The 12,500-nt window shown below is 48.7% G+C and overlaps 1 protein-coding gene across 1 annotated transcript in view; it reads right to left on the bottom strand.

Moving 5' to 3' along the window:
* Window positions 1–12,500, bottom strand: part of cdh24b (cadherin 24, type 2b) — a gene marked incomplete at both ends in the record, with an annotated part of 61,588 nt that overhangs the window by 27,769 nt on the left and 21,319 nt on the right. Inside the window, one exon of the mRNA XM_083690426.1 lies at window positions 376–557. Within this exon, the coding sequence (XP_083546552.1) occupies window positions 376–557 (182 nt within the window). The remainder of the gene's footprint in view (window positions 1–375; window positions 558–12,500) is intronic.

The raw sequence follows: 12,500 nt of genomic DNA, 5'->3' as shown, positions 1-12,500 counted from the left end.
ACACACACATACACACACACACACACACACACAAACACACTCACACACACACACACACACACACACACACACACACACACACACACTCACACACACACACACACACACACACACACACACACACACACACACACTCTCACACACAGTGTTTCAGTGACTGGCTTCTCAATAGAGAGATCCCCGTAGGAGAGTAAGCAAACCAACCAAGCTCACCTGTGTCCTTCCTCCTCCTCTCCTCCTCCTCTCCTCCTCCCCTCCTCCCCCTCATCATCTGTTCCATTATTCCACTCTGTTCTGCTCTCCTCTGTTCATCCCTCTCTTCTGACACCCAACATGCTCTCTGCCTCCCTCCCACATCCATCTTCCTCCTCTCACCTTGTTCAGGGTGATCACGGCCTCTTGGTTCGCTCCGGTGATGTTGAAGGTGTCCCCCGTCTCTCCATCCAGGATGGTATATTCCACTTTGGCATTGTCGCCCAGGTCAGCGTCTGTTGCAGAGATACGGCCCACCTCCGCCCCCGGGATGGCCAGCTCCGACACAGAGAAGGACCACATACCTGAGAGGGAGGGAGGGAGGGAGGGAGGGAGGGTGGAGGGGGAGAGGGTGGAGGGAGGGAGAGAGGGAGAGAGGAGGAAAGAGGCAGAGGGGAAAGAAAAGATCACAGGTAGATTAGTATACTTCACACCCTTTCCTTTTCCTTTCGAGATTCTTTTGTAGTCTTTTTTCTTTCTTTTTATCTCGCAGTGTGTGAGGTTAGTGAGGACTAGATAGACAAGAGCCACATCATGTCCATGTCCAGTCTGCTTTCTGCCTGTTCATCCCTCTCCCCTAACGAGTTTGTGATTACTAATCAAGGGCTACAGATAATAGGGCGGTGGATCCTCCGGTACTCAATCAAGTTTAAACGTGCGCCGGGACTTTACCTTTAATGCACTTCACATTAGAGGTTGTTTTTTTTTTCTGCTGGAGCTGCACTTTATAATACAGTGAAATGAAAGTACATTTTCTCCTGCTGTGACTGAATGCAGTGTAGACACAAGTCTGATCTGTTACTGTTCACACAGCCCGCTTTGTCACACTTCAGTTGAGTCACGTGCAAAAAGCACACAGACCACCAACCCCACTGACAAGAGAGTTTAGAGAGTGAGATACGTTGATGGAGAGAAAGCAAATCATAGAGATATCACTTAAAGAGAGGGGTAGAGAGAGAGAAAGAAACAAAGGAAGAGTGATATCCCGTTTTGCCTTACATCCACACAAACAGATTTATTCTCATTCCGTGGAGAGTGTATCTTCAACTTGCTGTTGCTACGACAATCAGATAAAGACAGGCAGCGAGACAGAACAACGTTATTATAAGCACTGTTGGGTGACAGGACGAATGATAGCCACCACTTCAGCCACACTACATCGGGACAAACACATAAACATCCGCCAATGTCACAACGCTACTGGAGATTAGGACGTTATCCATCATGACCAACATCTGTTAAATGTTAGATTATGGTTTATCAGCCTATATACAAAGGATGAATGATAAAAAAAATGGGATGTTGCCCATCCCTTTAAACATTAGACACATAACACAGCTGCATGGTGTTATCCCCGATTCAAACACAAGCACATTTTTTGCGACTTAGCGCGTTAGCCGTTAATTATTGATGTTGTGTGCTGTGTTCTGTGTGTGATGTTGGGATGTATTTATGTGATTATTGCCTGTAATGACATTGCTATAATTGCCTCTCGGGATTAATAAAAGTTGTTTTGAATGAAATAAATAAATAAATCAAATAAAACACTGAGCAGAAAAACAAGTATTCATCAAGCTATTGTAGCATCCTATCCACTCTTGTCTCACTAAGTCAGAGCCTCCATTTGAGATTGTGTACTCCTAGATTACAACCAAACACATCCCAAGCCCTAAAACTCATTACTGACTTCCCACATTATCTGGGACTCCTACAGCTCTTAAGTGGTCCTGTAGTGCGAAATTTGAGATTTCAGCTATCTCCTTCTTCACCTGCCCTTCGATCGACCCTATAGGGTCAATGATCAACTGTGAGTTACACAACAAAAAGCATTATACAATAATAGTATAAGCCATCATAGCTGCATTAAGTCGATCTATCTCCTTTGGCGGAGGCTGCTTTTACGCCCACAGACACCCCAGGGCCGGCCCACGGAAGGGGACACACACTGCCAAGACATCAACGTTACATATGAGTGAATGTGCCGTGACTAGCAACTTACCATCTGGGAAACAGGACACCAGCAGGCTAAGATTGGTCTCAGAGAAGAGTGCTATTACTCACAAGTCAATTAGGTAAGTTATTACTGTATTAAGTGGGTGAACGACGCATTGTTATGAAAACAGTATTACACTATCCTCACGCCGATCCTCCCACTCATATTTCCACAGGTATAGATTAACACACACACACGTACACCGAAAGCTTGTTAAAATACCTTTGAACACACACGCACACACGCATACACGCAGACCTGCATACACAAACACGCGCACGCACACACGCGCACACACACACACACATACACACACACACAGCTGTGGGAGTGCTTGAGTGAATGGTGGGGGCGGGATGGTGATGTAAAGTAGTCATTATCAGCTTTCCTCTCACACAGTAGTCAAGCTGGCAGCAGAAATCATTCATCATTTCCACAGGAGATGGCCCTGGTGAAAAAGAAAGAGGGAGGGAGGGGGAGAGAGAGAGAGAGAGAGAGAGAGAGAGAGAGAGAGAGAGAGAGAGAGAGAGAGAGAGAGAGAGAGAGTGCGACTGTTCCCCCAGCTCCCAACACAGAGAACACCATGCTCTCCAATAATCACACAGCACTACAACATGGCAAATCAAGCCCTCTTATAAAAAAAAAAAAAAAAGAAAAGAGGACATGTGATCTGTTCTCCATCTTTGTTCCCCTGGCTAAGCCATTAGAGCGGGGTGTGTGATGAAACAGCATGGGCACACAGACTCAATGCTCTGTGACTCACTGATACTGGCGCACCCCACTGGGCGCCGGTAATTGCGCTAAGGAGAGAGAGAGAGAGACAAAGAGAGAGACAAAGGGAGAGAGAAGTCCTTCGCTGCACCTAGCCCAGTTGCTTGCCTGCCTCGCTCAAAACTCCACTTCAAAGAGAGACACCTTCAAACTCCTCCGCCGCCATCTTCCTCCTTTTTCACCTTCAGAGATAACAGAAAAGCCTTTTTTTATTTCATTATTTTTTCTTTCCCACTGCTATACCACGGATCACTAAGCAGCGCTGCAATTGGTCAACGTCCCCCCGGTAAAGCGTTATGATTGGTTGAAAGAGAGATTAGCGGAAGTGGAAGTGAAGTGACAGCCAGCAGAGTTAATTAGGGTGCCTGTAGTTTAATCGAGGTTTAGCTGCGTAAATAAGAACTTAAAGAGTGACATCATACTGAGAAAAGGGGGGAAGAGGGGGGCAGGTGTATGAAAGAGGAGTAAAAGAGGGATGATACTGAAGGGGATGGAGGCTGGAAGAAGTAAGAACAAGAGGAGGGAAGACTTGTGGTGGAGGGAGAGGGCCCAGTGGTGGAGGGAGAGGGCCCTGTGGTGGAGGGAGAGGGCCCTGCGGTGGAGGGAGAGGGCCCTGTGGTGGAGGGAGAGGGCCCGGTGGTGGAGGGAGAGGGCCCAATGATGGAGGGAGAGGGCCCAGTGGTGGAGGGAGAGGGCCCAGTGGTGGAGGGAGAGGGCCCAATGATGGAGGGAGAGGGCCCTGTGGTGGAGGGAGAGGGCCCAATGATGGAGGGAGAGGGCCCAGTGGTGGAGGGAGAGGGCCCAGTGGTGGAGGGAGAGGGCCCAATGATGGAGGGAGAGGGCCCTGTGGTGGAGGGAGAGGGCCCTGCGGTGGAGGGAGAGGGCCCTGTGGTGGAGGGAGAGGGCCCGGTGGTGGAGGGAGAGGGCCCAATGATGGAGGGAGAGGGCCCAGTGGTGGAGGGAGAGGGCCCAGTGGTGGAGGGAGAGGGCCCAGTGATGGAGGGAGAGGGCCCAGTGGTGGAGGGAGAGGGCCCAGTGGTGGAAGGACAGGGTCCAGTGGTGGAGGGAGAGGGTCTTATCTGTGAAGGAGGCTTTATGTTTCTCCTGAGTGGGGAATGCATTGAGTTAGGATAGTCATTAAAAAAGTGTCTAGCTGGCTAAAGCGCACGCACTGGTTTGAAAATAGCCTGAATAATATCTGCATTCGTTTAGTGAGAGTCCATCTCCAGGGAGAAAGATTCAGGCATAAACATTAGAGCTGCAGAGAGAGAGAGAGAGAGAGAGAGAGAGAGAGAGAGAGAGAGAGAGAAAGAGAGAGTGTGTTTCATACCATTCCTCATTCCATTCCATGCATTACAATGAGCCCGTCCTCCGATTCTGTCCGCCTCCACCGGCCTCCTCTGTTACATAGTCCTCTGTTCATTCATGTGGCTTAATATTACATCAGGGTGTTGTTAGGAATCCTTGGGTCCAGGTGTGGCGCGTGGAGTCAAGGGCTGAGATCAGATCACCAGCGCCTTTTAATCATTTAAAACGAGGTGTGCACCAGGGAGAGATGCAGCACACAGCATGGCAGCAGGAAGCATCTCGGAGGAGCGGAAGAAGGCTGTTACTCACTTTAAAGCTCAACTAAAAGCTGGAAAAGTACCACCAGAGACAGCAAATGGGATGACCTCACTCAGCCATCCCCCCCCCCCCCACACACACACACACACACACACACACACACACACACACACCCCATTTGCTCTCTGTCTTATCATATAGGCAGCAGGAGGTCACCCTGAGGTTAACGTGTTTACCATACTGAGGGAATGGTACCATGACAAAATGGGGCCTCTGCATTAACTCTGCATTGGGAGGAGGAGGTGAAGAGTCCACACACACTGGCAACGGTGAATGGCAGAGGAGGAGCACTATGCAAACGTTCCCAGTCAGTCGGACTGCAACACTAACTAACTGACATTACTGACATGCAACTTTAACAGAATACAAATTGGGAAAGAGAGGCGAAGCAATGGGGAGTGGGGATGAACACGCACAGAGAATAAGCTGTGGGAGAGATGAGAGAGAGAGAGATGAGAGAGAGATGAGAGAGAGAGAGAGAGAGAGAGAGAGAGAGAGAGAGAGAGAGAGAGAGAGAGAGAGAGAGAGAGGGAGAGAGAGAGGAAGAAAGATTTCAATTCTAAAAGCTTTTATTGACACCAGTCAATGCATAAATGCAAAATGCGTAAGAGAGAGAGAAAGAGAGAGGTGGGGGGGGGGGGGGGGGGGGGAGATGTGTCTCAGAGCAATGTTTCCAGCAGTGAGTTTACTGTCTATTGAAGCAGAAAGTGCTGAACTTTAGATGAAATATTAATAAAGAGAAGAAATAGGCAGATACAGAAAATAAAAGGATAAAAGGAGGCTAATATTAACCACCTCTATTTTAATTAGGTCTATTTCTGAAGATGTGGAACTTAATTAGGAATAACAATTATTGGAATTATTGCCATTACTTAATTGTTTTGTTATCATTGTCATCGCTATTACTTTTGCAATTGCAACCACGAGCATTAAAGCCGAAAGAGGAAATTAGTCAAACTTAGTTGGGAATCAAACACCCTATTTCCCAGAATGCATTGGTGCAGAGCAGCCCAATCCTGAGGTCAGGTTTAATTAACACTGGGGGCCTCCGTACCCTGAAGAGAGGCCTGGGGAGGAGTCTTACACACTGAGTATAAAGTCTCCTCTGGTAAAGATAGGAAAACACATTTGTTTTCAACAAAATATTCTGTGCATTGCTCAACAGTGGAAACAAAGCTATAGGGAGAGAGCTAGAGAAAGGGGGGATTTGTTGAGAGATTTATAGAGAGAGAATAATGTTTATGTTCAGTGGGGTCCCCATAGTGTTCAGAAAGTGCAGAGAGCGAGGGAGCAGCTTGTGCGGTGGTCTGCCTGCCTGTCTGCCTGTCTGTCTGTCTGTCTGCCTGCCTGCCTGTCTGCCTGCCTGCCAGCCTGCCTGTCTGTCTGTCTGTGTCTGTCTGTCTGTCTGTGTCTGTCTGTCTGTCTGTCTGCCTGCCCCCTGCCTGCCTGTGTGTCTGTCTGTCTGCCTGCCTGCCCCCTGCCTGCCTGTGTGTCTGTCTGTGTGTGTGTCTGCCTGTCTGTCTGCCTGCCTGCCCCCTGCCTGCCCAACCTGCCCACTGTCTGTCTGTCTGTTGTCTTTAGCTCTGCAGGTGGTATCTGTCTGTTGTTCTTAGCTCTGGAGGGGGTATCTGAGGTTGAATCCAGGCCAAGCCAAGCCTGCTTGCTGTGCTGAGAAACGGCAGCAGAGAGAATGACTCTACTGAAGGTAACATTTGCAGCTAACCCCAAACCCTAACAGTCTAACAGCTGTTTACTCCCCACATACTACTTCATATCACCACTCATCTGCAGCCTGTTTAAACAGCTGGATGTCAGAGATCAGACAGGCCAGGGCGCTTCGTGGCGTAGCACACTAATGTGCATACCACATAATCGCAAGGTTCCTGGTTCGATTCCGACCCTCGACATATCTTGCATGTCATCCCTCCTCTCTCTCTCTCACCCATCCTTCCTGTCAATCTCTACTGTCTCTATCCCAATAAAGCAGAAATGCTTTAGAAAAAAACAAAAGAGATCAGACAGGCCTGCAGGTCCAGCACTACGCAATATAGTCTTCAACGGAATACGTTATTGGAGATCGCTTTTGAGGACCAAACAAACACGTTCCGTGGGTCGGATTTTCAATGCTGGTAAAACAATAGGAATTAGTTTTTTTGACTAATATCTGTACATATGTCCTTATTGATTTGAGCTAGACGTATGTGTCATGTCCAGGATGTTTTTGCCTCACAGAGCGGAGAATGTTAGCCCGCCATATTTGCATTTGGTTGTCCAGCTACTTTCACAAATTTATATTACAAAATAGGAAACCGATCACTGACATAACTCTCTGTGCACGCCTGCAGCGGCTACGTTGTTAGTTTCCGGGGTGGACAATGACTCTCAACCATCATCTACTGATAAAAAGCCATAGAGCGCGTTTTACAGCATCAGTGTTGACAAGCTGCTGATCAGCGCCTTTCAATACCTGTTGCATGATTGGGTTAAAACGTCTGACTTGATCCAAAAAATGACTGACTGTTTGAGAGTCGCGACGTCGAGGCTCACGCAGTTTTTAGAGCGAAGCGCTATGAAGCCCCGCAGTCACTTCTCACAGACTGCATGAAGCAGCAATTACCTACGGCGCTTTTCATAACCAACCGTGAATGTTTTCTTGACACACGTGTACCTGAATCAGGAAAAGCCCCATATGCCGCGATGTGTAGACCGTGGTAGGACATACACCATTGTGGTGTTTGAGGTCTGTGTTCATTGCACATATGTTCTGTTGAGAGTTGTGCCACGTGGTGGTTATTCAAAGAGAATTCATGGGGCGTTCTATTGAGGATTTCAATAACTGTCATGTTTTTTTTTTTACTGCTATGTTTTCAAGCTGTGCAGTCAGAATTGCTCTTGATTGTCCAACTTGAGACTGCACATATACTCTGCTCCTGCCTTCCCCCCCGCCTGTTCTCTGCCCCTGCCTTCCCCCGCCTGTTCTCTGCCCTCGCCTAGCCTTACCTGAATTCTAGTCAGGTTCAATTTGGAAGTCAGACAAGCTCATTAACTTGGAGTGGTTAAAGTAAGGGTAAGGTTAAGGTGTCAGGGGAAGGCACCAGCAAACACAGTAGTTCCCAACCTTTCTCCGACTCGTGGCCTACTTGAAAACATCTCAAAGTATATAATTAATAAAAGCCATTTAGCTGATGCTTTTATCCAAAGCGACTTAGATTACAGTGAGCGCCTACATTTTTCAGTATGTATGGTCCCAACGGGAATTGAATCCACAACCTAAGCGTTGTTAGGGCCACGCCCTCCCAACTGAGCCACAGAGGACCATATTTGCGGCCCATCTTACACCCGACCACAAGTAATCATAATGCGGGAGCCAAACGTTGCATTCTCACACAGACTTTTGTTTTGAATGATCAGGCATCAGCACACCCTCCCAGCCATAATCTACTGTGGATGAATGAACAGGCGTGTGGGGCAAAAAGGAAAGATCGTTTCTCCCCTCCTCTGCAGCTCTCCGCTGCTCTTTCTGTGTGTGTGTGTGTGTGTGTGTGTGTGTGTAAGCCAGGGCTTGCATGAGTGAGCACCAGCCCCTCTCTCTCTCGTGCTTTCAGAAGCTGAGAATGAAAAAATAAAAGCTTTCTCTCGCTCTCCCTTTATGTGTCCTATCTCCGGACAAAACTCCTTCGAAATTCAGAATAATGAGGCTCCAATATTAATAATGAGGCTATAATATTCGTCAGATATCTGAAGGCCTACAGTATCTGCTGAATACTTATTGTCTGTGCACATTAAAAAAAAATCTATTTTTATTTTCATAAATAATATCAAAGTTTGCAGATGATGTGCCGGACCCAACTGCAGTACCACCGCGTCAAGAATCGCTGCATTAGCATCAGCAACGCACAATTAGCACCGGAAAACAAAAAGTATCCCGAGTGCGATTCGAACCAGCGACGTTCAGGTTACAGGCCGGGCGGGTTCATGCCTCCGCCGCCGGCGCCGCCGCCGCCACCACGCCAACCTCCTTATACGGTGTTCTGCTTTTCATATTCACCTTCCAGCACAGCTAGAAAACACGTTCACACAGCAGAACATATTTTGTGGGCCTTCAGAAACGATCCGCCAGAACGTATTCATTTGGAGCCTGGGTTGGCACTGCAGCCCCTGGAACAACTGTCCTTGTGCACATTCCCTGTCCATATTTGACCGTATAATCTCACTCTATGCACACTTTGTATCTGTTTAACCGGGCATGGTTTGTGGATGCACATTTATGCTGATTTGCGTGTTACGCTGCAATTGTCGTACCAGTGTCCTAGACCTCATAAATAACACATGAGAACATGACGGAGCCGAGGCGGTGGCCTGCGCCGCGGTGGAGGAGCCGACAGGGTTGTTTCTACGAGATGCTCCTGATCATCGCTCACCGCTTAGCATTTCTTCAGGGAGATCGCTGGCATAGTTCCAGCGCTATTTGAGAAAGGGAACCCCAGGGAACGTGTTCAGTTGGACATGCCATGTTCCTCGGGGGCGGGGGGGGGGGGGATGAGTGGCGGATTCAGAAGTTTGCGCAAACTCACACACACACACACACACACACACACACACACACACACACACACCTTAGAGGGATGAGTGGCGAATGCAGAAGTTCGACCAACCAGACACTCCCCCTGGGGTCCCTACTGTTTCTTTCCAGGGTAAGGACTGGATGTCCCTGTGTTCCACTTTAAGCTGGGATAGGCTCTGACCCTGCTTTACACTCCCTCCAAACACACACGCAGGCACACACACACACACACGCATGCACACGCACACGCACACACACACACACAAACACACGCACACACGCACGCAATCACACACACACACACACACGCAATCACACACGCACACACGCATGCACACACACACACACTTACACACACACACACACACTTACACACACCACCACCACCACCGCCAACAGCAGCCCCCCTGCCTACGTGAGCCAGTAGTACCACTGCTACCGCCACACCCGTGGATGGGCAAGCCCCCCGTGGCGCTCACAGTCCAGCAGATCCATTCATCAGGCGGGCAGGCCGGCGTCAGCGCTCAACGACCCAACGACAGAGACAGAGAGAGAGAGAGAGAGAGAGAGAGAAAGAGAGAGGGCCCTGCCGGGAACATTCCCATTAGCATGGAAATCACTTCCCTCTCTCTCTCTCTCTCTCTCTCTCCTCTCCTCCTCCTCCTCCTCCTCCTCCTCCTCCTCCTCCTTCGACTGCCTCCCGCCTGCCTGCCACTGATGCCTCGGCACAAAGAGAATGGCTTTAACTCCTATTATTCTGCGTGAGGGCACACTGCCAGGTTAGATGACGAGAAAAGCAGAAATCACGGGGCGATGTTTCTGCTCCCGCTCTCGAAGATGGAGGGACAAGAGCCCGGTGATGGATTCTCCACCGGTAACGATGGCCCAAGGTTATTCCTCAAAACTGGAACAAATGGCTCTGTGTGCCGGTTTAATGAAGTTTAAAATTCTCCTTTTCCTATTAATTCACATTTCCCCCCCAAAAGAAACTCATGGAAACCTCTCTGAATGTAGAATTTAGGCCCTCCTGGGCTTCCATAGCCACTGTATAGACCAATGAACAGTGTGTCTTTTGCCCCCTGTGTTGTTGAAATTACTGTCAGATGAATATCTCCCCATGGGCTCTTTTGCTGCACAGGGCTCTGGAAAAACTTAATCTAGGAAAGTGCTGTTCGAGTATTCCTCTCAGGATCTCACACTGGATTGCATCAGCTTCTAATGTAGCCAGTCTCCTTCTCTGAGTGTGGCCAAGCCTGTAATCACAACAAACAGCCTCTACCCAGGAGGCAGTGCCTCTATAACCTCCCTGACCCCACAGCTCTCCCTCTCACACCCCCACTGGCCACACTGTCACACACCCACTGGCCGAATGGTCTTAGTCACACACACACACACACACACACACACACACACACACACACGCGTGCAAGCACACGCACGCACACGCACACGTGCACACACACACACCCAGGCACATGCACAGGCCTAAGCTGCAGTACACAGTACAGTCAGAATCACGCAAAGCCCCAGAGGACCATGTTCAAGCAAACGTACATACACACACACACACACACCCAAACACACAAACACACACACACACACAGCCCTGGAAACGGCACTACCAACTCTGGGGGCAACGCAATCCAATCCCGGGTCTAATTGTGCGTTGTGATACGATGGAGCGATTTCAGGGACGTTTTCATGGCCCAATGCTATCTGGAGCCCCTTGAGGGGTTTTCTATCAGGAAGCAGTTCTAAGCAGTTCTGTGTGTTTGTGTGTGTGTGTGTGTGTGTGTGTGTGTGTGAGTACGAGTGTGCACGTTTGCATACTTGTGTAAATGTGTGTGTGTGCACGTGTGTATGTGTATGTGTGTGTGTGTGTACATGTGTGTGTGTGTGTACATGTGTGTGTGTGTGTGTGTGTGTGTGCATGTGTGTGCATGTGCGTGGGGGGCCGCTTTTCATCTCCAGGCTTGGCTTCCTGCACACCTATCCGCTAGATCAGTCAATAAATCAGCCTCTCAAAACAGGCCGTGTACAGTCAGCCACGTCCCTGGTCACGTGACCAGGTCGAGCTACGCTTGGCAGATCCAGCCCCCTCCAACCACCCCCCACCCCCCCACCCTCTGGCCCCACAGCAACTAGCAGTGTTGGAGTGCACTGTTTGACTGTTTACTGTTTACTGTTTCTGCACTGTTTCTCAGATGACGCATGATTTCAGCTCACATGATTACAGCTGTCTGTATGGCCGGCGACTAGGCTGTTTGTTCGACTCCTCTCTCTCTAACTAACTAACTCTCTCTCTCTCTCTCTCTCTCTCTCTCTCTCTCTCTCTCTCTCTCTCTCTCTCTCTCTCCCCTCTCTCTCCCTCTCTCTCTCTCTCTCTCTCTCTCTCTCTCTCTCTCTCTCTCTCTCTCTCTCTCTCTCTCTCTCTCTCTCTCTCTCTCTCTCTCTCTCTCTCCTTCCTTCCCTTCCTCTTCCTTCCCCCCATTCCTCCTTCACGCTCAGTGCACTTACCCTAGGGACTCATATCTTTATGCATTCAAACGAGCAAATCATGTCTTTGTCATGTAACGAGCGGTGTAAACAATCAGAGACGTTACAGGGTGGGAGGGGACACACACACACACACACACACACACACACACACGGAGAGATGAGAGGTGGGTGGCCACATCTGACAGCATTACTCATTTTATTCCTTTTTTTTTTTTTATTTCTTTTTTTTCTCCAATACACAAATCCATAACGCACACATAAAACACAACAACCCATTTTTTTTCTTACATCTCCCTCAGTCCGTTTCTGCCTCACAAACATGCATCAATCAGCTGCTCATGCTGTGAAGTCGTTGCCACAGTGAGCAGAATTTAGGCCAGTGAAATATACCATAGATAAACAGTAGTGTTGCATCCAACCAAGGGGTTGGAATGTTTCCATTCTGACCTTCTATGTTGTTGTTCACGATGGTGTTTCTATTCACGGTATAGATTTGCTCTGTTTCCCTCTGGCGTTAAGGACTAATAATGTGTTCACTTTTTACACAGGGCTTTGAAATAGCCCCACTCAGAACTCAAGAGTGCTTTCCTTCCCTGCCCACTCCTTCACTACAGCTTGAATGTGAAAATGTTTTATAGGACTGTATACGAACAAGCCGCGGGATTGGCTGTGACCATTCCGGATCATTCCATGGCCCTCCATCAAAAGGGGGGGGGGGTACTAAATGAGATTTATGGATTGATCGGAGGATAACTGTTGGTTAATAAATACAGTTTACGAACTTGTGTTGTTTTA

Source organism: Argentina silus (assembly GCF_951799395.1).
Source record: "Argentina silus genome assembly, chromosome: 18".
Classification (NCBI taxonomy): Eukaryota; Metazoa; Chordata; class Actinopteri; order Argentiniformes; family Argentinidae; genus Argentina; species Argentina silus.
The sequence above is the reverse complement of the archived record's forward strand: the minus strand, read 5'-3'. Positions and strand labels throughout refer to the sequence as shown.